Genomic DNA, 24,501 nt, shown 5'->3' on the forward strand with positions numbered 1-24,501 from the left:
TCTTTTCTTCCTAGCTACACATAATTGAAGTAGGTCAGCCAGCTACTGGAAATCAGCCATTTGTTAAGAAAGCTGTTGATGTGTTTTTCCCACCTGAGGCACAGACAGACTTTCCTGTGGCAATGCAGGTAAATGTTTGACCCTCAAAAAATCAACTTTACAGCCTGGCAAGTAGCTGCCATCTCTGTTGTAAAGAATGCTTTCTATTAGTGCTTTGCTGTCATTCTTCCTAGTTCTGGGGGGGGTGTTAATAGATTTGTGGGAGGTAGACTGGACATTAAAACAATAACTCAAACACAAATATATAGGCTGCTCCAGTATTTGTCCAGATATGTCAACTTGAGGTTGTATTTAGGAAGGAAAAAAAACCTCGACCAAAAAAAACCCCAAACAAAAAAAAACAACAACAGAAAAACACCAAACAAAAAGTCCCAGCAAAACCCCTACTAACCCACCACCCCACCCCCAACAACAACAAAAGATCAGACCCCAAAAAACCTCAATAGTGTCTTCTGGTAGAATGTCTCTAACATTGCTTTGGCTATTGAACTTCCTACTAATGTTCAGAGTTCTAGATAAGAATGTTTTGGTGCTTGAAGTAGCTTCATATGAAAGTGGCATTTCATCTACAGTAGAAGTCGGAGACAAATGGAGTGGGGAGTCCTGTATCGGCATACTTCCTGTAGTAGCAGCATAGAAGCAGCAATTTGGGACATTAATGGGAGGTTCTTTAGGACAGAACATAGCTGGTTGCCTTGACAGACCAAACTTCACTTAGCATGTCTGTAGGACTAGAAATTGTGTAATAAAAGCAAACTATCTCAGAGCATGCAACTGCTGACCAGTCTAATAGACCAGCTTCATAAATCAACCAAGAGATGCCTTAAACTAAGGTAAACAAAGGAAGCTGTCTACATGACAGGATTCACGTGGCTCTGTACTTCAGCTTGAGGTGTAATTAACAAAACATCTGAAGACTTGTTTCAGAGTGAAAGTACTTTGAAGACCATTTTGGCTTGAAAGCCTTCCCAGTTTAAGTGAATTGACAGGTAAACTGGAGTACTCAGTAGCTGAGCTTGGTTTAGGTTCTGCTGGTACTTTGGGTAGGCCTTGTTGGAAGAGAGTGGGACTATCTCATTAATATTTCTGAACAGAAACTTGTACTGACATATCTAGACCAGAATGCTGATTATACCCAAACTTTCTTCCTCAGCCTGGCTCATTAGGATGAGGAGTATGTCCTTTGCTGCAGATGAATTTTAATTTCCTTTCAGCCTCTCTATTCAGTGGAGCTATGGCTGCAAATGGCCAGCAATGCTGTTCATTGCTTTGAGTCTGTAAGGAAGAAGCCTGAAGCTATATTTGTTCTTAGTGTCAGTGCAAAGGCATGTCACTGCAGTACTGTCTTGTGACTAGGCTAAAGGCAGCTGTCTTAACTGTTATAGTCTTAGTCTTGACTAATAAAAACTCATCTTTTGGCAGATTGGAATTAAGCATGGTGTTATCTACCTGATCACAAAGTATGGATATATTCACATGTATGACTTGGAGTCTGGAGTGTGCATCTACATGAACCGCATTAGTGCTGATACTATCTTTGTCACAGCTCCTCATGAACCTACCTCAGGCATTATTGGTGTGAATAAAAAAGGACAGGTAACAAATCCAGCATTCTGATTTTGAGCCTTCTAAAGCTCAGATGGAGTATAACAAACCTAATGAGTGACTTGATGCAACAAATGTCATGGAAGGAAGCAAGTAACTATTTGATTAGTCAGTTTTTAACCTCTCCTAGTACAGAACTGCTTGGGGAGGAACTTGGGTTTTTTAATAATCTAGTACTTCACTGATAGCCATTTTGGTTGCTATATTTCATAGTAGTTGTGGAAAGGACAGTACTCCTCAATATGCCTTTTGTCCTTTCCAGGTGCTTTCTGTGTGTGTTGAGGAAGACAACATAGTGAACTATGCTACGAATGTTCTCCAGAATCCTGACTTGGGCCTGCGTATGGCTATACGTAGTAATCTAGCTGGGGCAGAGGAATTATTTGCTAGAAAGTTCAACACACTGTTTGCTCAAGGAAGCTATGCAGATGCTGCTAAAGTAGCTGCATCTGCACCAAAGGTAAATAACTCTAAAGGTACAGCGTAGAAGTCCTGGGGATTTGCCTTAGCTTAGTGGACTTGCTTAGCTCACTTGCATTTCAGTACTTGACATTCAAAAACTGAAGTGCTGCAATACTATCCTTAGTTCTCTGCAGTTCGGTGGTTGTACTGACTCATATTCTCCTGTATCCCATCAAGGAACATCTGCTATGCTTTTCCAACCATAGACTGGAATTGCTGTGGCCACTGACTTCTTGCTAGAATGTCACTGGTTTGGTGAAGATCTCCACCTTGAAGGCTTAAGAGTAGATGTTTCAGTGTAGAGCTTAACACCTGTTTTTTTACTAATACTATTCAGCCTTCAGTAATTAAACATTTGTTTTCTCTATCTTGTGCCTCTTCAGGGAATTCTACGTACCAGTGATACAATCAGGAAGTTCCAGAGTGTACCAGCTCAGCCTGGGCAGGCCTCTCCCCTGCTCCAGTACTTTGGAATATTGCTTGACCAGGGACAGCTGAACAAGTTTGAGTCTCTGGAGCTCTGTCGCCCTGTCCTACAGCAGGGCCGCAAGCAGCTTCTGGAAAAGTGGCTGAAGGAAGACAAGGTAGTCTCACTCAATCATGACACTAGCTTAATGCTGTTGCCTTGTAACAATTGAGTGTGAACAATACTTTTGTTGATACTACATCTCTGAATTCTTCTGCTTGACAAAATACCCTTTCTGACTTCAGCTGGAGTGCTCAGAGGAGCTGGGAGACTTGGTGAAGACAGCTGACCCAACCCTTGCACTCAGTGTCTATCTTCGTGCTAATGTGCCAAACAAAGTGATTCAGTGCTTTGCTGAAACTGGTCAATTCCAGAAAATAGTGCTGTATGCTAAAAAGGTAAAGTTGTTTACCACAAACTGCTAGACTCTATCTTATGTTTAATGTGTACATTCTCAAGCTATCTTCCATGAGATAAGTTTGATTCCTGTAACTTAAAACTGATAAGTAGGTAAGATTGAGAAACAGTGTTTTCTTCATTGTCATAGTGCAAATCATAGTGTATGACTAAGGTCTGAGCACTCTGCAAAAAAAATAAATTCAGAACACCCAGAATTTTATGAACTATCAAATTAATGGACTGGCTCAAGCTTGTTCTAGAGAATAAAGATAAGATTTTTTTTTTTTCCCCTAAGATCATAAAACCTTTTTTTGGACAGATTACAAAACAATTTGCCTGATGTCCACTTTTAAGTTTAGGACCTTATTTGATAGATAGTGCCTTAAGACTGTTGAAAGATCTGTTCCTAGCAGTTTTCTTAACTAGCAAGAGAAATGCCCTGGCACAAGTTCAGTTACTAAGTAGGTGAATACTGAATTTCTGTGTCAACGGACAAGCAATGCTTTTGTCTGAGAATTCCTGGAAGATGGGGGATGGGTATGGCAACCTCACAGCATTTCATACTAAAGAATGTGAAGGCTTAAAAAATGTGTAAAGCTTCCCAGACACTGCATGAATGTTTCTGAAATCTCTAGGTTGGCTATACCCCAGACTGGATCTTCTTACTGAGAAGTGTGATGAGAGTCAGTCCAGAGCAAGGCCTGCAGTTCTCTCAGATGCTGGTACAGGATGAGGAGCCACTGGCTAACATTAACCAGGTGATGCCTACAACAAGAGTACTGGTCTCTTTCTAGACAGAGGTAATAGCATAGTACCATTTTGGTGACTGGTAAGGCCAGTTCAGGTCTCTAGTTGACTTGACTAGAATAGTTTAGTCACTTTAACTGAGTTTGGTTACCATTAAGTCTTTAGAGGCAAGTGTGCTCTCAAGTTCTTGTGGAAGCTTTCTGGCTTATTACTGTAATATTGATAATGAATCTGCCACAGTCTTAGTCTAAGCAATAGTGTTGCTGTCCTACTGTTGGCTTTAATGGAGCATACACTAACTCTTCCCATGCAGAGAATTTACAGGAAGGCAAAGTCGAGTGCTGGCTGCCAGTGGCCATTTCTGGTTAAATGGACAGAGAAGTAAGGCAGCAATTTACATTAATAAATAATTGAAGTTGCTACAAGAAAAGCTAAGACTTTTTCTAAGTAGCTACTTCAACAAGAGAGAAGGGATGGGATTTGCATGCTGTGTTAAGATTAGAGTGGGTGGCAAAATCTGGCACAGTAGCTTAAAGTAATGTGCTGCTTACATTCTAGAGAAAAAGAAAACAGTGTGAAACTTGTCTGTATTACCATGGTAGCAATCCTGTGACAACAAAGGGAATACAGCATGCTAGGTGCTGTGATGAGCTGCCTTTCTAGTCTTCTAGCCAGGCCATTAGTATATACAGATAACTGTGCATGTATGTATATAGACCCCCTTCTCTAACTTGACCGATCTCAACAGATTGTGGATGTGTTCATGGAGAACAGTCTTATTCAGCAGTGCACGTCCTTTCTGTTGGATGCCCTGAAAAATAACCGCCCTGCAGAAGGCCACCTTCAGACTCGTCTCCTGGAAATGAATTTGATTCATGCCCCGCAGGTAAGATCTCTTAACCTAGTTCCTCCAAAAATAAAGGAGAGACAGTGGTAGGCTTGCATAAGAATATGATGTCTGATACTGATAGCCATAAGTAGTTAAGCAACATCAAAGACTACTAATGAGTCAGTGTTGTGACTCTTCAGTAACTTTTAGGCTGAGCTGTGGTGATTCTCTGACAGTCTGAATATGAAATGTAACTTCCTAGGTTGCAGATGCCATTCTTGGAAACCAAATGTTTACACACTATGATCGTGCTCATATTGCCCAGTTGTGTGAGAAGGCAGGCTTGCTCCAGCGAGCTTTGGAACACTACACGGATCTCTATGATATTAAACGTGCTGTTGTTCATACTCACCTCTTGAATCCTGAGGTAAGTCTGTCTTAGAGTAAGAAAGTGGAAGCTTAAGTAAAGTGAACACTCTTTAGCACTTCTTTAGCTGCTAAAAATCCCTGCAGCTGCTATAAGGTGGTTTGTAGGCAGCAAAGTAGCACATGCAGCTGTGATTCAAGAACACTTGTCTAACTAATGATTCAACTGTAATCTATACTTTTGATGGCTTAAATCTGACCTCAGTTTCCCAGGTAGGCATTTCAATTCTTGCTTCCAAACTGCATTTTGTAGTTGTAAAGATGGTGAGTGTGTTTCTTTTTAAGTCTTTGGTCTTGGCACATGGAAGACTTCTCTCTAGTAGCTGGGGTAGAAACTCTGTCTAGCTGCCACATTTTAGAAGTCAAATCCTGTATAAGTTACTGAGTAGAACTTCTATCTCTTTGCAGTGGCTTGTGAACTTCTTTGGCTCTCTCTCAGTTGAAGACTCTGTGGAGTGTTTGCGTGCCATGCTGTCAGCCAACATTAGGCAAAACCTACAACTCTGTGTACAAGTTGCTTCTAAATACCATGAGCAGCTTGGTACCCAGTCTCTTGTGGAGCTTTTTGAATCTTTCAAAAGCTATGAAGGTACAGTATTAGAGGGAAGCAGCTTACTTGGAAGCACTACTTGATTAAAGCTAATAGTAAGGATTGTAGCTTTTATGGGAGAGGTACTTGTCACATGGCTGGACCTTAGAATACATTTATCAAGGTGAGCCCTAGGGGTAGCTTTGTTCTAGATGGTTTCTTAACCCTCTTGAGTAAAGATCAGAAAGAAGGATGAAACCTGAAAGAGGGGAAAAAAAGTCCTTCTGATTTTTTTCCTGCAGTTGAATGAAAGCTACCTTCTCAGCAGGGTTGAACTAAGTCACAAGCTGAAGCCCATGAAAGTATGCACTTGCTTCTTTTACCCTTCTAACTATGTTAAAAACATGTGACTCTTTCTAGGACTGTTCTATTTCTTGGGTTCCATTGTAAACTTCAGCCAGGATCCAGATGTTCACTTCAAGTACATCCAGGCAGCTTGCAAGACTGGTCAGATAAAGGAAGTGGAAAGAATCTGCCGTGAAAGTAACTGCTATAACCCAGAACGGGTGAAGAACTTCCTGAAGGTAAATATTCTGTCCAATGGATTGAGCAGTCCTCTGTATGTTTTGCTTAACAGCAGAACTATGGCATTCTAATGGAGGGAAATACCAACTCAAGGTTTAGCTGGCATGGCTGTGAGTAGTCTACTGTGTAGCTGGAATAGGAATCTGATCCTACTCCAGGCATATAATAGGTCCTGTTTAGGCTACCTCTGGGAAAAAAAATCCCAACTTCACCATTCCTTTAAAATTAGCCTGTATGATATAACTTGTACCAGACTCATGAGTATGTTGTCACCTACCAGTAGGTGAATCTAGGCTGGCAGAAGGGAAGACCATGCTGAAGAATTCAGAAGGAGCTTTATCAAGGGTATTGGCAAGACAAAGCTTGTTAAGCTGGAGTCAAGCTATGCTACAATACTTCACGTGCTTTTTGTCTGGTAAAATGGGATTTTAATGCCACTTCATTTTGCACTCTTAAGTTCTTGGCCCAGCAACTGTCTTCTGAATTGATATGTGAATTGATAGTCAATTTGAAGCTAGAGATGTTGGCACTTCATGAAGAGCTGAAACTTAAAACTCAACTGATAGACTGGCCACATGGTATTCATAGTGGGTAATTTCCTTTTGAAGTCAATTGTCTGCTTGGCAGTCTTAAATTTGAATGTATTGTGACTTCTAGTGCTACGGGAACTTGGCCAGACTTTCCTGCTTTGAAAACACTTCAACAAATGGTGGTTGCTTACTTTTTTTTTTTGCACAAAATACAGGAGGCAAAGCTCACTGACCAACTTCCTCTGATCATTGTCTGTGATCGATTTGACTTTGTTCATGACCTGGTGCTCTACTTATATCGCAATAATCTGCAGAAGTATATAGAGATCTATGTACAGAAGGTAAGGGGAATCCAGTTTTAAGCTCTTGCTCTTTCCTTCCTTAGAAGGAACTTAACCTTTCACTAGACTAATGCAGAATCTGCTATGTCTTTTTTTATGCCTGTACTTTTAGTGCAGAGGCTCTTCAATAAGCCTTTTGTCTATTATAAACTTATAAGTGTAGTTTTTCCTGGAATGTATACAAAAATGTGTTAGTAACTTAAAATTCATTACTCTAAAGCATAGTTTAAATTGTTAACAAGAACTTCCCCGTGTGGAAGACTGGGGTGGGTTATTAGTAATGCTAATAACTAATTTTAATGATGGTGGTTTATTCTAGGTGAATCCTAGCCGTATACCAGCAGTGGTTGGAGGGCTTCTTGATGTGGATTGTTCTGAAGATGTCATTAAGAACTTGATCATGGTGGTTAGAGGCCAGTTCTCAACAGATGAGCTGGTGGCTGAAGTGGAAAAAAGAAATCGGTAATGAAAATGCATCTGTAGACATGAGTGTTGGGTTTTCCTGACCCTGGTATACACTCAAATTGAGTTGGGTGCAGTTCTGTTGAATGATACAATACTAATACTGTTTCTTTATAGAAAAGCAGCTTAGATTTGCTAGTCGGTCTCTTGATTACTTGGGCCATATAGGAATGCCTGACAGCACTACATGATAAGTAACATGGCTTTTGAACACTTCTGTACAGCCAACCATAGGATGTGCCTTTGGAGTAAATCTGGATATAACTGTCTTGACAGTCTTGTTGAAGGCACACAGCAGCTTGTGTAATTAGTTTGTAGGTACCTGTAGAATAAGCAAATGGCTCTAAGTGTGAAGAGCCAGCTAATAGAACAGGAGTTGAAAGATTGCAAAACTAGTGGCATCTGCAACCGTACCTGATGTTAAACTGCAGATCTGGCCTCCACTCATTTAATACTCATTAAAAATAACTGGCTGGTCTCAGTCTGCTTTTAAGTCTGACCAGCAGACTAGCTTGAAGGGAAGGCAAGGTATTAATGGGTAGCTGTCAAGCATACCTCAGTCTGACTTATAAACCTAAAATATTTGCTTCTTCAAAGGCTTAAGTTGCTGTTGCCATGGCTTGAATCAAGGATTCATGAAGGCTGTGAAGAACCTGCGACTCATAATGCCTTGGCCAAAATCTACATTGACAGTAATAATAATCCAGAGCGGTTCCTTCGTGAGAATCCTTACTATGACAGCCGGGTAGTTGGCAAATACTGTGAAAAGAGGGACCCTCATCTGGCCTGCGTTGCTTATGAGAGGGGGCAATGTGATCTGGAACTCATAAAGGTTAGCAAAACTGCTTTTATCAACATGTTAAAGAACTACTTGCTGCCTGAAGTGGAAGCCTAGCTGGCTATTTGTCTTAACACTTGCAGAATCCTGTCTTGCAGTCTCACTCAGGAGTTGAGGTAGGCAGGATTCTTCTATATGGAGACAGTAACCTTCATGCTGATGAGAAGAACTCTTATGCTGTATGTCCAAACTAAAATTATATAACTCTGCAACTTTAGGGTACCATTCATGTCTTTCATCTGCTGATTCTGCTCAAAATTAAACTCTTTATTGGGCTCAGCTAATGAATATGCCTACTGTTAAACCTTTGTTAATATGATTTTTTTTTGAGCTTTGAGCACTTGATCAGCAGAATGGACAGCCTCTCATCTAGCTTGACTACACAGTAGAAAGAAAAGCTTTCCTGAAACTAGAATGGGGCTTGTAATTTTCCCTTATTGTCGTTGACCCTGAGAGTTGCTCCAATGTGTAACTAGAAATGAGGAAAATAAATGTTGACAGTCAAACTGCAAGGACTTATTCTGATAGCGTTCCTCTCCTATCTTAAGCTTGTTGATTCCTAGAACCTCCCTTGGAAGTTCAAGGGCAAGTGAAATTCCCAGGGTTCTCCAAACACATCCTAACTTCACACTGAACACCAGAGTTTAATGCCAGATTGTAGTGCTTGTGACTGCTGAGAAAGAAAACATTCTCCTTCCACCTGCACTTCTGCACTAGTATATGCAAAGAATGTCAGCTGTGTAGGGCTAAGAACTAGCTTGTTTTGCCCTGTTTGAAAGGAAGTAAATGCTGTTCCCTGGTAAGGCCTACCCTGTGAGTGTTAAAACGGTGGTATAATCTAGCCATCCTGTTGAAAGTGGATGACTTTCCAGACTGAAGCGGCTATTTTTGAAGTAATACCTCCCCTATAGCTGAAAAAAAAAATAAAAATGTGGCTATATTTGGCACTCTTTATTTCAGGGTATGAAGGTGGGTCCAAGCTGTTGGCTTTACTAGGATAAGCTTTAACATTCTAGCTAACCATAAAAAAAAAAAACCCTGCCAGTAACAGTTTCTTCCTTGAACTGATGTTCTGAGCAGGTGTTTCTGGTTATGGAGAAAAGATCTTCCTTGTGTAAGAATTATTCTTGAGACCTTGTTGCCTCCTAGAAGAGGGCTCAACTCCTGCAACTAATAGATGTACAATATAAAGCAAAATTGTGTGACTACTAATTTGTTTACAGCAAAGTACTTGAGATTCCAAGAGCTAACGTGGATACTAACAAAGCATGACCTGTTGGTAGAAGATGGAATACACCTTCAGGTTTCTACTCTTGTAGTTTGAAATTGAAGCTAGTGGTACTAATAGGATCGTAACTCTTCCTTGCTGCACTTCTATTGGAGATTTCACATTTATTCTGTACCCTTAACATTTTAACAGGGGAATCCATGCACTTGCTATTCTGCACATTTCTAGTGTAAAGCTAATGACACCAAATCTGTAACCTATTTCTAGCTTTAAACACCAGCACTGTTCCTCAGTTCACTCCTTAACACTGCCCAGGCAAGTGGCTCCCTTTCTAGATTTAAAACTTAAGTTCTTCAGGCTTCTGCAGGTCTTCACTTCAAACAGAAGCAAATAGTTACTGTGAAGCCACTGTCACAGTATTTGTGTGTCGGGCAAAACCAAGAGAAGCTATAGAAATTCTGCTGGAGACCTTCTCCATGAGCCTTCCAGATCAGAGGTTGGGTAAGAACTTGTCTGTGGCATTTAGCATTGGTCAGCAATTAGTTCTAGTCAGTCTTCTAGACTGTCTGATTCATAGCTAGCTAAACCTGTCTTGTGGTACTGACCCTTGATATTAATGCTAATACTTGTAACTTCTTCTTCAGGTCTGCAATGAGAACTCACTGTTTAAGAGTGAGGCTCGCTATCTGGTGCGCAGGAAGGACCCTGAGCTCTGGGCAAATGTTCTGGAAGAAAACAACCCGTTCAGGCGGCAGCTTATTGACCAGGTACAGCACAAAGGCTAAACTTTCAGTATGAGGAGACCTTAGGATGTCTCGGAAACGTTATGGAGCATTAAAGTGGCTGTCTTCACCACAAGGTCCCTTGAGACCCCATCTCAACCATATAGAAATTTCTAAGAGTTTGAGTGGCAGGTATTAATTCTGACCTTCATGGTCAGAAAATCTAGTTACCAGTAAGACATCATTTCTGTCCTGTGGAGTGACCTACCTTTAGTGAATTTGCTCCCTACACAGACCGAAGGTGTGACTTTTAATAGCTATGTCCTGTATAGAAGTAGCTCTTTCTTGCTGTTTATGACAAAATACTCTCAAAGTTCTGAAGCCTTAATTTGTAGTTCACTGGAATATGTTGGCAATTATCTCATTTGGGGAAAACACTTAATACTCTCCTGCCTTCAAATCCAGGTTGTCCAAACAGCTTTATCAGAGACACAGGATCCAGAGGAAGTTTCTGTAACTGTGAAAGCTTTTATGACGGCTGACCTGCCTAATGAATTGATTGAGTTATTGGAAAAAATTGTCTTGGATAATTCTGTATTCAGTGAACACAGGTAAGAGGAGAGCTTTGTCCACAAGTTTAGCCTATTCAGTGCCTTTGTTTAGGTTGTGAAGTGACCAAAGTTATTTGTGGGTCTCTTGGTTGCAGGACCTAAGCACTCTTAAATGTGTAGAATGAGGTGAAAAAGCAAAATTTTAAGTGCTCTGTACTTTAAGAACAGAGCTAGTTCACACTGTGGAGTTCACGGTGACGTGTTAAGAGAACACTGATATTGATAAGCCTTTTCTTTTTTGGAAGGTGAATGTCAGTGCTTCTCAATCTGGGGATGAGAGGTTGTTGCTAGTGACAGCAAGTGGGTGTATTTTTTTGCATGTACAATATATGTCACTTAAGCAGGTGTTACCGTGCACTGCTTATAGCCTATGCCTTCTGTTAACCAAAGGAATCTCCAGAATCTGCTGATCCTGACTGCCATTAAGGCTGACCGCACTCGTGTGATGGAATACATCAATCGGCTAGATAACTATGATGCCCCAGATATCGCAAACATTGCCATCAGTAATGAGCTATATGAAGAAGCATTTGCTATATTCAGAAAATTTGATGTTAATACTTCAGCAATTCAGGTGAGGTGTGGTTCCTGCATGAAGGTGTAGAATGCTGGTAATGGAGAGAATGGGGAGTGTACTGTTACATTAATTCTCAAGGGGTGATTGTCACTTAAATCATTGAGACTGGAGTAGAGTTCCCATATGATACCAAGTTGCAGGGAGAAGTGGGATTATGTGCAAAGAATAGCAAAACAAAGTCAAAATAATGACTTCAGAGACTGGTCTGGTCAGAGTAATGAAAATGTTGGGATGTTGCACTGTACGCTTGGGGTGTGTGCACTGAATTTGATTCGAAGTGGCTACTTTGGAGACTCCTACTTGAAAGGTCCAGGAGAAGCAAATGCTACTAGGCATTGTCTGTAGGCCAGCATTATTGACTTCTGTAAGGCAGAGGAGAAACATTAGCAACAAGAGTCTTATTCTGACTACCTCTACTGCATTGGACAGAAATGGCTGTTCTAAAAGCAGTTAGCTTCATATTGCTTACACAGAACACTTGAAGAAAGAGTTCTGTTAGAAAGGACAATGTTACAAAGCTTTGATTTTTAACTTGGAACTTCAATTTCAAACAGGTGCTGATTGAGCACATTGGCAACTTAGACCGTGCTTATGAATTTGCAGAGAGATGTAATGAACCAGCAGTATGGAGCCAGCTAGCCAGAGCACAGCTCCAGAAGGACTTGGTGAAAGAAGCCATTGACTCCTATATAAAGGCAGATGATCCTTCTGCCTACATGGAGGTTGTTCAAGCAGCTAATAGAAATGGTAAGGCAAAGCATCCTCAAACTTAAGATTGTTTGGATATGAGCTAGGTTATTGCATCTACATTGAGCAGCAGGGATTCTTATGAATTCTGTTTTAGAGGAAATGGGAGCAGTCAGTATGTGGAATGGATGAATCAATGTTTAGTGGGATTCCTGTCAACAAGCTTGTCTGTGTCGCTACACCAAAGATAGACCTTCCTGTGGAGATAATTTGGGCTGTTACCATTTCAAGTATAGCCAAGTATAATGTATTTATTTAGCTGTATGTGGCAGAATTGCTTGCCAACTGGATTCTATAATAGTTGCAAGAAGTTCAGCCTTACATGAAGGTGATGTGGTGTTTAGCAGGGACTTCCTTAACTCAAATGCAGATGGCTTAGTATCATGGTGGAGGAGATCCTTGAGACTACTAGTGAAGACTGTTCCTAAGGTGAGTAAGGTGAGCAATACAGAATGACTAAACAAAGGATCTTGCATATCTCTTCTCTCTTCAAGATAACTGGGAGGACCTAGTCAAGTTCTTACAGATGGCCAGGAAGAAGGCTAGAGAGTCTTATGTAGAGACAGAACTTATTTTTGCTTTGGCTAAAACTAATCGTCTGTCAGAACTGGAGGAGTTTATTAGTGGTCCTAATAATGCCCATATACAACAGGTATGTCTTGATCCACAGTTCCCATGTGTGAATGACTTGCTGCTTAGCTGACTTCTGATTTTTGCTGTTATCCTTGTTTACCTTGGGACTCCTAATCCAGGTTGGTGATCGCTGTTATGAAGAGGGGATGTATGAAGCAGCAAAACTACTCTATAACAACGTATCTAACTTTGCTCGCCTGGCATCTACCTTGGTGCACCTTGGAGAGTATCAGGCGGCAGTGGACAGTGGCCGCAAAGCAAACAGCACAAGGACTTGGAAAGAGGTAACTTAAACACATGTTTATTAATGGTCTGCAGAATGTGCTGTACTGTTGCTTCTGAGCATGTTGCTGTAGCTCTGATAGTAGCTTGCTAACTGTTTCTGGCTACAGAGTATGTCTGTAGATTTATAAGCTGTCCTCTTGTCCAAGATAGCAAAGCTTAATTTCAAAACGGTGTAAAATGAATGGTAGAGATGTTAATTCTAGAACTAGCATTATGGAAATACCTATTTGGAACTGTACGTAAGCCTCAAATTTGGTAAAGCTTTGCTAATTAGCTTTCCCTTTAATATAAGGAGATGAAGCATTGCAGTATTCTCTTGTTGACTGACTATTTGTCAACTCTCATTACAGGTATGCTTTGCCTGTGTGGACGGAAAAGAATTCCGCTTGGCACAGATCTGTGGCTTACACATAGTCATCCATGCTGATGAACTTGAAGAGCTGATCAGTTACTATCAGGTTAGATGACTGTTAAATATCCTAGAAGACTTTAGACAGCACGCTTGTATCTGCTAGTAAAGTGGTCACAGACAAAACCCGATACCGTGTGGGGCTGATCTTTAAATTTATTCTTCCTCCATCTCCATTTCCCAATAGCTGCATGCATTTTTTTCTGTAGTAAATGGAAGGATGATAGTTTTCACTGTCCCTTCTTTTACAATTCTGTTACCTCACTGGAATCATGTCTTGCAAATCTAAGCACTCTCATTTGGAGAGAAAATCAAAGCATATTGAATTTAAGTAAATATGCATTTTAGCAAGCTTTAAAGTGCCAGTTGGTCATGAATTTGCAATTAATCCTTATTTTCCTAATATCCAGGATCGTGGCTACTTTGAAGAATTGATTGCCCTTTTGGAAGCTGCTTTGGGCCTAGAGCGTGCTCACATGGGAATGTTTACTGAACTTGCCATCTTATACTCCAAATTCAAGCCTCAGAAAATGAGGGAACATCTGGAGCTCTTCTGGTCTAGAGTTAATATTCCAAAGGTATGCAGTAGGGTAGCTACACTGCAAGTGCAGGTGGGAAGCTGTTAGTGAATCAAACTGATTTTTTTGTTTTATCAGGTGCTCAGAGCTGCAGAACAGGCTCATCTCTGGGCAGAACTTGTATTCCTCTATGACAAGTATGAGGAGTATGACAATGCAATAATTACTATGATGAACCATCCCACTGATGCCTGGAAAGAAGGGCAGTTTAAAGACATAATTGCTAAGGTAAGTAACTAGTTAACTGAAAGCGTTGCAAGTTTCTTTCAGAACAGAGGCAAAAATGTACAACAGAATTGCTGTTTAGAAAATGAGTTTGCTTAAGCTACTACTCAGTTTTCCTGCTGTACTTAAAAGAACCTCCAATCAGTTTAGCAGAAGAATTAATCTAATCTTATACTCTGTTTTCTGCTGTGCAGCACATTGAGTGGCAGCAGCTAGCACAGAATGTTTTCAGAGACTGCTCAGGATCATAGGTCACAAGCAAGAGGCGTAACCTCCTTAATACCTTTGAGCTGACTGCTGTCTTAGTCTGAGGCTGTAACTGTTCTTGAAAGATCTCTGCAAATATTTTCAGCTGTTTGTGTCAGAATTGGGGTGGGCAGTCCCATGAATACAGCAGAGAATAGTGAATTGATGAATAGTTCAGACAAGATTTGAGACTGAACGCATTCTTGTTGGTCTTATGGGTTTCAAGGCAACAACTTAGACTGGTTAAGGCTACAGCCTTTTCTGGCTTCAGGAGTTCAACAAATGGTCACATTAACTGTAGTGGGCTGGCTACCTGTGCGAGGATGTCTTAACTGTGGATGGGTTAGAATTGGTTTGTACTACCCGTGGTAGCTTGTGAGTTCACTGTCTGGAAGCAGATGGCACAAGAAGCAGTCATAAGATTGAACAAGAATTCTGCATGTAAGTGTAACACTTCTGACCTCTAGAAGGAAACTTCAGCTTTTATTTGTCAGATAAACTTTGTGCTAAGTGGTCTGAGCTAGGCACCTTAGGCTTACTTGTGTTTGAACTACTAACTAGTGTCTAACCATGCAGGTGGCCAATGTGGAGCTGTACTACAAAGCCTTGCAGTTCTACTTGGACTACAAACCTCTGCTGATCAACGATCTCCTGCTTGTATTATCTCCACGACTGGATCACACCAGGACAGTCAATTTTTTCTCAAAGGTGAGTTTGGGAGATGGTAGATGAACTAGAAATCTTGCTCAGGGTAAAACACTCCAGTCTCTGGCTGGAAGAAAGGGTTGGTATCTGTCAAGTAGCTATGCCTCCCGTATAAAGGACTGAGAAGCAGCCCAATCCTGGCTTGATATGGGAAACACTGGAAGAGTTAGCATAGCTGGCCTAGGAAGCCGTTTTATTTTACTTCTGGCAAAACAAGATCCTTTGTCTGAAGGGTCCTGACAGTAAGCACAAACTCTTGCAATAACAAGTGGGAACCTGTTTCAGGACTACGAAGTGTCAGAATTGGTACACTTAATCTTGTATTGGAAATGTGTTAATTCCAGGTTAATCAGCTACTTCTAGTAAAGCCTTATCTGCGTTCAGTCCAGAACCACAACAACAAAGGAGTTAACGAAGCTCTAAACAACCTTTTAACAGAGGAGGAAGATTACCAGGTGAGCCCCACAAAATAGATTGCTAGGCCTGAGGGATGCTTCTTTCTCCAATGAAAAGAAGCCATAGTTTGGTTGTTCCTCAGGTGACACAGAGTAATTCCCATGAGTAGAAGATAAATTTTTCACTGCAGTGGTGGGGGGTGGAATCGGACCCTTTGTGGGCAGGAGTCTGGGGACATTGTGATTTGCAAACAAAACAGATGCCACAGTTGTTTTTCTCAGAACAGACTTCACAAAGGTCAATATCAGGTGTGTACTCTACTGGGCAATGCTTCTGTAAACAGATTTGCTTCTGGCCCCACTGGCTGCTATTTGGAAGACATGCTTTGTCTTCTAAAGGCAACTAGCTTTTATGTTCCGTCAAGTAAAGTCAGTATGACCAAGTTCACATCTTGCTTTATTAAAAATCATCTTTTGGAGAGATGCATGAAATAAGCAGGGTAAGCTGTAGCCATAGTACCAACATCCAGCTGGCAGAACATAAACATTTGTGCACCATGCTTAGATGCTTCTCTACTGTAGTTCTTGCCCTACTACCATCTGGAAGCATGTGTAACAATTCTCTCTCAAACAGGGTTTGAGAGCTTCCATTGATGCCTATGACAACTTTGATAACATAACATTGGCTCAGCGTCTGGAAAAGCATGAACTAATTGAATTTAGGCGTATTGCGGCATACTTGTATAAGGGTAACAACCGCTGGAAACAGAGTGTGGAGCTATGCAAGAAAGACCGTCTGTATAAGGTGAGTTAATGCAGCTTGTCTCCCTGACTGTCAAAAAGAAGTATGAGCTGTGAAGCATAGATCTCCTAGATACTGAAGGTGTTTTGTTAGTTTCAAATTTGGATTTCTAATTAGTCTTAGCTCTTCACTTGAAGTTTGAGGAAGGACTCTCAGAGCAGAAGTGTTTGCAATTTCAAATTCACATCTGAAATCTAATTTCATAATGTTCTCCTGTACTTGGAGATCTATCTATATCAATCAATGGCATCTGTACAGTTTTCTGTATCAGTATGGAATGTATTCCATAGAACTGAAGACTTAGGCCCTTGTAAGAGTACAGATGAAACATGATTACAATGGTATAGTCTTCAAGTCTGTAGTGAGTTCACATGGGCCAGTTTTTGCCTACTGTGTAGGAGAGCTGGCAAATAGTTTTCTGTCTTGCCACGTAGCAAGCAGTTGATGCAATAATCTCTTCTGCTCTGGATAATCCTTAATAGTTAATGTTGAGGTAGGTGGGATACCAGAAAGACTGTTTATCCTCTCTGCTACAAAACTAGGCAAAAATCTCATCAGGTCACTTCAAATACTAAGGAAAGCCTGTTGGATAGTGTTCATACAAGTATCTGGGTTGCCTCAAAATAAGAGGACTTAACTGAGTGTATGTACTGTAGCTTGGCTCCTACAGAACGTGCCTGGTGTGGTGTTAAAGACTAACTTCATGGTATGCCAAATACCTGGCTTATCTAGCTACCAGTAATGTGCACATAAGGTGTAAAGCAAGATGCCGACAGGCAAGGGTCAAGCTTAACTGATGTTCTTTTCTGTAGGATGCTATGCAGTATGCTGCAGAGTCCAAAGATGCAGAGCTAGCTGAGAAGCTGCTTCAGTGGTTCCTGGAAGAAGGCAAGCAGGAGTGCTTTGCAGCCTGCCTTTTCACATGTTATGACTTGCTGCACCCAGATGTAGTCCTTGAGTTGGCATGGAGGCATAACATCATGGACTTTGCAATGCCTTATTTCATCCAAGTGATGAGAGAGTACCTTACCAAAGTGAGTATTGCATAAGCTAAAAAGTTAAGACTTCTAGTCTGCTGGATGATTAGCATTATGCAAACCAGAGCTCTTTGCATGTATTTGGAATATTGTTGTTCCTCATAGACTAAGTCTTCTGTGAAGTTCTGTGGGTTTAATAACTTTAGGCTAGCTAGCAAAACTTAAAAATAGATGGCTTGGGACTTGAAAGAGGTCTAGTTAAATTTTTGCTCTTAACAGTGGGCATAAGCAACTATGTGCTTTTCAGAGCAGCTCCGTAGTTGATGAAACTGAAAACTTGATGAGGACAACCTGTATCACTTCTTACTTCATCTAACTGTAAAAGTACTCTGTTTTCTTGTTTGAGTAACTAATAGTACATGCTATTCCTACATCAGCCATAGGAGTAGACTGCTGAAGATCTTTTTTTTTTAAAATGGAAAACAACTTCCAATGTGTAGTCTGACTGTACAATACTGATACCAATAGCTAGTCCTCAGTTCAGAGAGAAGAGAGATTCTGATCATGTATGGTTCTGAAATGCTTGTCCTGAAACAGCTCTAAGATAGTAAGCTAAGATCCTTTCTTAGAAGGCTCTAGGGTTGCATAGGACATCACAGTAAAGAACTTCATTAAAATGAGTAATCTAAAAGTGACTGCTTCTGGTTGCTTCTAATCAAGTCATGTTAAGTATTCCCCTCTGAATTTTCTTGCAGGTTGATGGGCTGTTCTATAAGGTGACACTCTGATTTCAAACTCTTTGTGTTCATTTGTGTCCCTCGATATCCTAGGTTTCTTTTACAGGAATCTAGCTGTAGCTTCTGCCAGAAGAGCAGTGTAATTTAGCTCTAACTCATTTTCTGTTCACTTGCTAATGCTAAAAGGTTAACTATTCACAAGCAACTTGAAAATCCAACCAGACTCTGCTCCTCTTCATGGGAAGTGGAAGCAAGCGATTGAGGAGGACTTGAGTGTTTGGGCTCCTGTTCGCTATATTACAGATGTCTTGTGGCAGGGAGGATATTGTTCATAAGTAAACAGAAGCAGTTGCCATGTAACAGGATGTGTTCTAAGTGCAAATTGCTTGTTATGCTGTAAATTACTGAAGTGTGCAATCTTTCAGGCATGGTGGGTTTGAATAGTAGCATAAAGCTTCTGTAAACTTTTTGCCTGTTAGTATGATGAAAGTACTTGCACAGATCTTAAACACTTCTTCCTCCTCGTATTCCACTGAGGAGGAACTTGCCACACAAGTTCACCTGAACTCTTGCACGTGAGGCTTAGGTCTAAAATAATGGTTTTTAAATTGCTGGTTGGATTTACAAGTAATCACATGTACTAAATACGGGATAACTTGCCAGAAGGAAAATCTGCATGGTGAAAGTGGTTTACAGTGGAACTAATTTAGTCTGTTGAATTAACTGCAAAACATGGAATTAGAGAATGGGCTTTATAAATGTGGTATGTCTAAAATTGTCACGTAACTAACTTCAAAAGTACAAAAGAATAGACTAGTTTATCAGTGGGGTGTGTACATCTTCCAGAACTTATCTTTCTTTTATGCATAAAAAAGTGTTAAAGCACAGAATACCCTATGGCCCAGAAGGGGCCAGGCACACAAAGTATGATGACACTCATTTGGAAATGTTTTGAACAACTTCACTTAGGCAGCAAAGCAGACAGATGTTTAGGCTTTCCTGGAGAGCTGCTCTTGTCCCTTCTTCAGGATGTCAGCTCTGGGCATGCTTGCTGTTGTCCAACAGAGGGAGTAACTGCACTTCTGTAAAAAGCTCATTAATGCTTTAGAGGCACTAAAGAGGAAAGTCTAATCTGAGAGAGTGGGAATTTCAGGTTGTAAGTAGAGCCATACAACTAGTTTGGAACTGGTAGCTCTCAATTGCTTTGATCCATAGTAATATGGATAGCATTTGTAGCACCAATATTTAGTGTTACCCTGAAGAGCTGTTAGGCTGATAGCTATAAATAAACCAGTTAAAGACCTACTGCCACTGAAGTTTTTGAGTTGCAGACTTCAAAAAGCCCAGGAAGCTCTTAAACACCAGATCTAGATAACATCTCTAAAGTATAATAGAGACCCCTCTTGCATCACTTCTCAGACTAGATATGATTCATGCAGTGGGAAAGGAGGATGAGGAGCAGCTGAAATATGGCATTGGGCTATGTTAGTACTGCCTGTATCTGGATGTGAAGCTGTGTGATTTTTATGCCTTGCAGTCTTCAATTTCAATGGTTCTCTTATGGAAGATAAAACTTGTTAAACCTGAGAGAAGGAAGCTACTGTTGCCTTCTTGGATTACTCCCACCACTCCCAATTCAAAGTTGTGTTCAGGGCTCCTGCATTACAGTGGCATTTTCACAAATGTGTTTAGCATGAACAGAGCTTTATTTGGCACAGCACTGGGATCTGTATAAAGCTGATAATACTAGACCACTTTCCATGATGGTTCTAGAGTTTCCTTTAGAAGAGTCTATGTGAAAACTAATATGGTAAACCAGTACTCTGCAGCCCAGGTTAGGCTGTAGTCCTAGATAAGATCAAATGTCGTGGGTCTGGAATATTTGCAAATATCTGGGTGCTCTCATTGAAGGGGAGAGGGATTGCAGGTTAATAGGTAAGTGTAGATTAGGCCCCTTTGAGATGATGCTTGGAACTGCAATAAGATGGGCTTGTTTTCTGGGTCACAGAGTTAACAGTGACTAGAATAGGGCCCCAAAAAGTGTTTCACTTGAAGGTAGTGATGATCTCAGCTGCATTTGACAGCTATTGTTTATTGCAATAAACTTCAAGCAATTGGGAGGGCAGGTCTACAACATAGCTTGCTGGGAACATGCAGACTTTCGTAGTCTCCAACTTGGACTAATAAAAGGAACACTTGATAGCTAAGGTAGCAGGCATTAAAAGCCTCACACGATGGTGCAATTCCTAGACACGGCCTTCATACATCTCCTGTTCACTTCAATGTAGGTGGATAAACTTGATGCTTCTGAAAGCCTAAGAAAAGAAGAGGAACAAGTAACTGAACCCACTCCAATAGTATTTGGTAGGTGCAAGACTTGGTTTTAATTGATTACCTATTGTCACTCTGGTCTCTCTTTGTGGAGGTAACTTAAATGACTACCTCCAGTCAAAGTAAACTGGTTTTAACTAGGTAGTAAAATGGTTCTCTCTGCTAGATGAACTGCATAGGTTGTTGAAGTGACATCTCAGTCTTGAAGTACTTCTCTTCAGCTAAAGTATTGCTCCTCTTACATGGCTGAGAACTCTAGCTTAGGAATAGTCTTTCAGTATGGTAACAGGACAGGGGATACCAAGGTGTGCACAACCCCAGGAATAACTTACAGAGCATGCAAATTCCTCCTGTTATTCCTGTCTAAGAGGAGTGTGTCTGCTTTCTGCTTTTCCAAGTAGAAAGGCAGACTGACTTTCTAGCTCACCCATTTTAAGACATGTGCAGCCAAAAAAACATGGCTGTCCTCAAGTGTGCTGCTATTTTAGAAGCCCTTCTGAAGAGGCATTCTGCTAACAAGCACCTAGAAGTGGCTGGTAAGGGAAGGATGTGACTGGTTCACTGTCTGATGTAAATGTTAACCTGAATTTAACATGTGCATGAGGCATGTGTGCTCCTAGTGATGAAGACAAATCTGTCAAGGTACGTTCAGGCCTTTTGCAGCACTCTCCAGACTGTGAGACCTAACAGACCTAACTATTTGCTTGAATTGCTTTACTTTTCAGTCCTGACCATGCATGGGTTAAATAGTATCAGTTTGTTTGGCTTTCAGTATGGTCTCTTCAAAACAAGCCAGGTTTATCCTGCCCTCAAGATCAGCTGATACTCATCTTCCTTCTGAGTCCTGCCTTGCTTTTGTAGCTTTCTGGTAGCAAGAGCAGATGGCCTAGGTGCCCACTCTGTGGTGCATGTTGAGTAATAGTGTGACTTGCTAGTGTATGCTTGCACAGTGGCTGATTTTTTTAGCTAAAGCCTCATAGTCCTGTCCCATAGTACAGCTAGCATTAGGGAAGCTGAGGTTCTTAAACTAACCTTCTTTTTTTTTTCTCATGCTTTTCTAGGCCAGCAGTTGATGTTAACAGCAGGCCCCAGTGCAGTACCTCCCCAGGCAAACTTCCCATATGGATACACAGCACCAGGATTCACCCAGCCGCCTGTTTATGGTTTCAATATGTAACTAGCTCTCTGACAGACCTTCACTGTCTCTGTTCTCTTCCTTCCCGTCCCTTTTTAACTTCTCCAAGAAGTGTACAATGGTCCTAAGGGCACAGATGACCTTCTGTTGGCTGAACACACTTGCTGCCCGGCTCAGTGAGGAGACTTCAACGGGATGCCTGTTACTGTTATTTATTGATTATTGTCCGGTTACATTTCAACCTCTGAAAGGCAGCTTTTGTTAATGACATTGTGAGACTCTTGTCTGAAGTTAAGGCACTATTTCACTAACTCATATAGCAATAACTGCTTGAGGCCAGGGGGAAGAGAGCATATTTTTCTTTCTTTTGCAAAGCCCATTGAAGGCAGCTGGGAAATTGCCTGGCACCAAGTTGTTAAAGCTTTAGCTGAAGCTACTGAAGTAGCAGGGTTGTTAACAATTCGGTGAAGCATCTCGTTAATAATGAATTGTTGAAAGCTTGTGTACATCTGACTACCCCATTTTATTTGCAGTCTTACATGCAAAAGAAAATGGGCTTTCTAATATTCGTGCTCTGAATGTTTAGAGGAATATTGGGAAAGTTTCCTTTTCTGGACAATAATGCTGTTGGGGTTCAATGCTGTTGGAGTCTGTTCTATATTTTCTGGAGTAGATCTGAGACTTGAAGAAAATAAATCTTCTCATGCCAGAGAGCAAACACTTCCCAGATCCTTTTTGTTTAACAAGAAGAGAGCATGTTACTTACTGACGTTAAATGGTACTAAAGGAGACCTCAGCTATGTGTGGCAAGTGAACATAGGAGTGTGCATGGGCTGCCAAAGTACTAGAGATGCAAGAGCACAGTGTCAGGGTTGGGGAGGGGGACGGGACACACTGCTAAAATATTGAGGCAGTAGGGAGGGCCGTAATCCTGACTTTTTATTTGCACCTTTAACTGATTCTGGCATTGGCTTCCTGCCACACCATGTTCTGACCCCGTCTGGTGGGCAGAGTCAGCACCACCTGAATTAACAGGGTGCAGTGACTCAGTTCTGCTATGCTGCAGTAGTATCAACAGCGTGTCCATCACCCACCTCTTTCTTTGAGAATGCCAACAGGGATGTATTATTACTTTGTGCCACTTCAAATACATGTATCATTAACGTTTTATGTACTTAGATAACAATGTATAATTTATGGTTATGAATCTTGTGCTAATCTTGAATATTATAAAAGTCCAACTATAAATGTAAAACTGCAGTATCCACTGTGTGGTTCTAGTCTTAATATCTTGGGGGGTGGGGACTGGTTAGTAGTAATACACTACCACTAATAGCATCAGGTTTCTTAATCTGACAACTAAGGCTGCCAGGCAGGAAAAGAGAAACTTGTGCCAAAGTACCTAACATGGCTGGCTTAGTAATTAACTTAAAAGGGAGTTGCGGTCTCATCACCGGACGCATCAGCACACGTTGTCACGTGTGGAGGTCATGCTGCAGGAGGCAGTCACATGCTTATATGACTTCATTCACAGGACTGGAAAAGCTTCTGTCCTGTGCTGAGGGAGATGCTGCAGTTAGTGTCTTCTCCCCTAAAACACATTAATACAGCAGTGGTAGTGGCAAGCTACACCTTTTCATACTGAATTCCACTTGAACAGGGCAAAGAATCTTTGAATGCCAACCAGTAGAGACTGCCAGCATTGTGAAATCACTAACAGCAGACTATGCTTTGGCACAATTCTAACTAGTATATTGTTTCCCGTGGTTAGCGCACTGTGATAGCAATGGCAAAGAGATGCGGTGTCAACCTTCCTGATACAGGCCAGAATGCTCCAAGTGTTGATGTAACATACTAACCTCAGTTTCGTACTGATCAGCACTCAATGGCTCAGCTTGAAATACTGAGCAGCTAATGAGTTCAAGCAAATCTGCACTCTGGACAGACTTATTCCTAGCAGGAATTAGCCAGGTAGCACACTATTTTCCAGACAAAGGGTACTTATATTTCATAACCAGTTCTTTGTGGGTTGAAAGGAATTTGGGTAAGTCAGCTGGAACTGAAGACCAGCTCTAGGATTAGTGTGACTGTAGGAGTTTACTTCCTCTCAACTTAAAAATTTACTATGACTTTATAGCAGCAAGTACAAGCTGATGGTGGAATACACAGTAAACTGCTAGATCAAGTACTAGAACAGCTCATGACCTGTAGAGAATTGAGCTAGCCTGGGGATCCTTAATAGCTTCAGTCTAGAAATCTAATTACAGGAATGACTGAGTTCTCAAGGAAAGCAAAGCTGCCAGCTCTGATGAATAGTCTTGCTTTAGTTGCTCTCTTGGTATCTTAAGCTCTTGCTAACTATAATGGCTTTCATAAATTTTGTGATCTTGCATTCTAAAATGCATCCAAAAAGATATACTCTGTGCCATTACAGTGCAGCTGTACCTAAAATGTGGAACAAACTCTTGCATACCAGAGTACTTCACTGTGTCTTTAACAGTTAAGTAATTCTCAGCAGGAAATAACCCCTCTTTTAGTGGGTTAAGTGGAGGATTTAATCCAGTTTATGAAGTTGTAGTGTCCACCCAAATTTTTGAAAACTTAGATAAGATCATTTTGCAGAAAACCTCCTTTAAAACTAAGCTTCTCGCTAATTCCCACCACTTCAGTGAGATGGGGCTAGTGCTATCATGTAAAATGATCTGTGCATGCAGAATATGCTGCAGAGTGCAGCTTCTGGAGACTGCAGCGTTCTGGGCTTATGATACTGTCAAATAGTAACTTGCTTGAACTTACTACGTACAGGCTTTTACTGACTTATGCTTTTCCTGTGAGAAACCGAGTATGGATTTCATTCTGTAATAGCTCTTGCTATTTGT

At 41.0% G+C, this 24,501-nt stretch overlaps 1 protein-coding gene across 6 annotated transcripts in view; it reads left to right on the top strand.

The window, feature by feature from the left end:
* The window catches only part of CLTCL1 (clathrin heavy chain like 1), a 37,374-nt gene extending 14,489 nt beyond the window's left edge, over window positions 1-22,885 (top strand). For 2 of the 6 annotated variants that reach the window (XM_030025961.2, XM_030025962.2), the window contains 29 exons: window positions 15-128; window positions 1,483-1,656; window positions 1,928-2,125; window positions 2,511-2,711; window positions 2,839-2,991; window positions 3,628-3,750; window positions 4,488-4,625; window positions 4,831-4,995; window positions 5,403-5,583; window positions 5,944-6,107; window positions 6,854-6,979; window positions 7,299-7,441; window positions 8,039-8,273; window positions 10,152-10,274; window positions 10,695-10,840; window positions 11,231-11,414; window positions 11,972-12,164; window positions 12,659-12,816; window positions 12,917-13,081; window positions 13,433-13,540; window positions 13,902-14,069; window positions 14,148-14,297; window positions 15,117-15,248; window positions 15,590-15,700; window positions 16,275-16,445; window positions 17,255-17,476; window positions 18,175-18,195; window positions 20,445-20,520; window positions 21,549-22,885. In XM_030025961.2, coding sequence (XP_029881821.1) covers window positions 15-128; window positions 1,483-1,656; window positions 1,928-2,125; window positions 2,511-2,711; window positions 2,839-2,991; window positions 3,628-3,750; window positions 4,488-4,625; window positions 4,831-4,995; window positions 5,403-5,583; window positions 5,944-6,107; window positions 6,854-6,979; window positions 7,299-7,441; window positions 8,039-8,273; window positions 10,152-10,274; window positions 10,695-10,840; window positions 11,231-11,414; window positions 11,972-12,164; window positions 12,659-12,816; window positions 12,917-13,081; window positions 13,433-13,540; window positions 13,902-14,069; window positions 14,148-14,297; window positions 15,117-15,248; window positions 15,590-15,700; window positions 16,275-16,445; window positions 17,255-17,476; window positions 18,175-18,195; window positions 20,445-20,520; window positions 21,549-21,664 — 4,359 coding nt within the window. In that variant the 3' untranslated portion in view covers window positions 21,665-22,885. Of the gene's footprint in view, window positions 1-14; window positions 129-1,482; window positions 1,657-1,927; window positions 2,126-2,510; window positions 2,712-2,838; window positions 2,992-3,627; window positions 3,751-4,487; window positions 4,626-4,830; window positions 4,996-5,402; window positions 5,584-5,943; window positions 6,108-6,853; window positions 6,980-7,298; window positions 7,442-8,038; window positions 8,274-10,151; window positions 10,275-10,694; window positions 10,841-11,230; window positions 11,415-11,971; window positions 12,165-12,658; window positions 12,817-12,916; window positions 13,082-13,432; window positions 13,541-13,901; window positions 14,070-14,147; window positions 14,298-15,116; window positions 15,249-15,589; window positions 15,701-16,274; window positions 16,446-17,254; window positions 17,477-18,174; window positions 18,196-20,444; window positions 20,525-20,934; window positions 21,024-21,548 lie in introns of all 6 variants that reach the window. The other 4 variants (XM_030025963.2, XM_030025965.2, XM_030025967.2 and 1 more) reach the window with 3 other exon arrangements.
* The last annotated feature ends 1,616 nt before the right edge of the window (window positions 22,886-24,501 follow it).

This window comes from Aquila chrysaetos, chromosome 9, assembly GCF_900496995.4.
Source record: "Aquila chrysaetos chrysaetos chromosome 9, bAquChr1.4, whole genome shotgun sequence".
NCBI classification, from domain to species: Eukaryota; Metazoa; Chordata; class Aves; order Accipitriformes; family Accipitridae; genus Aquila; species Aquila chrysaetos.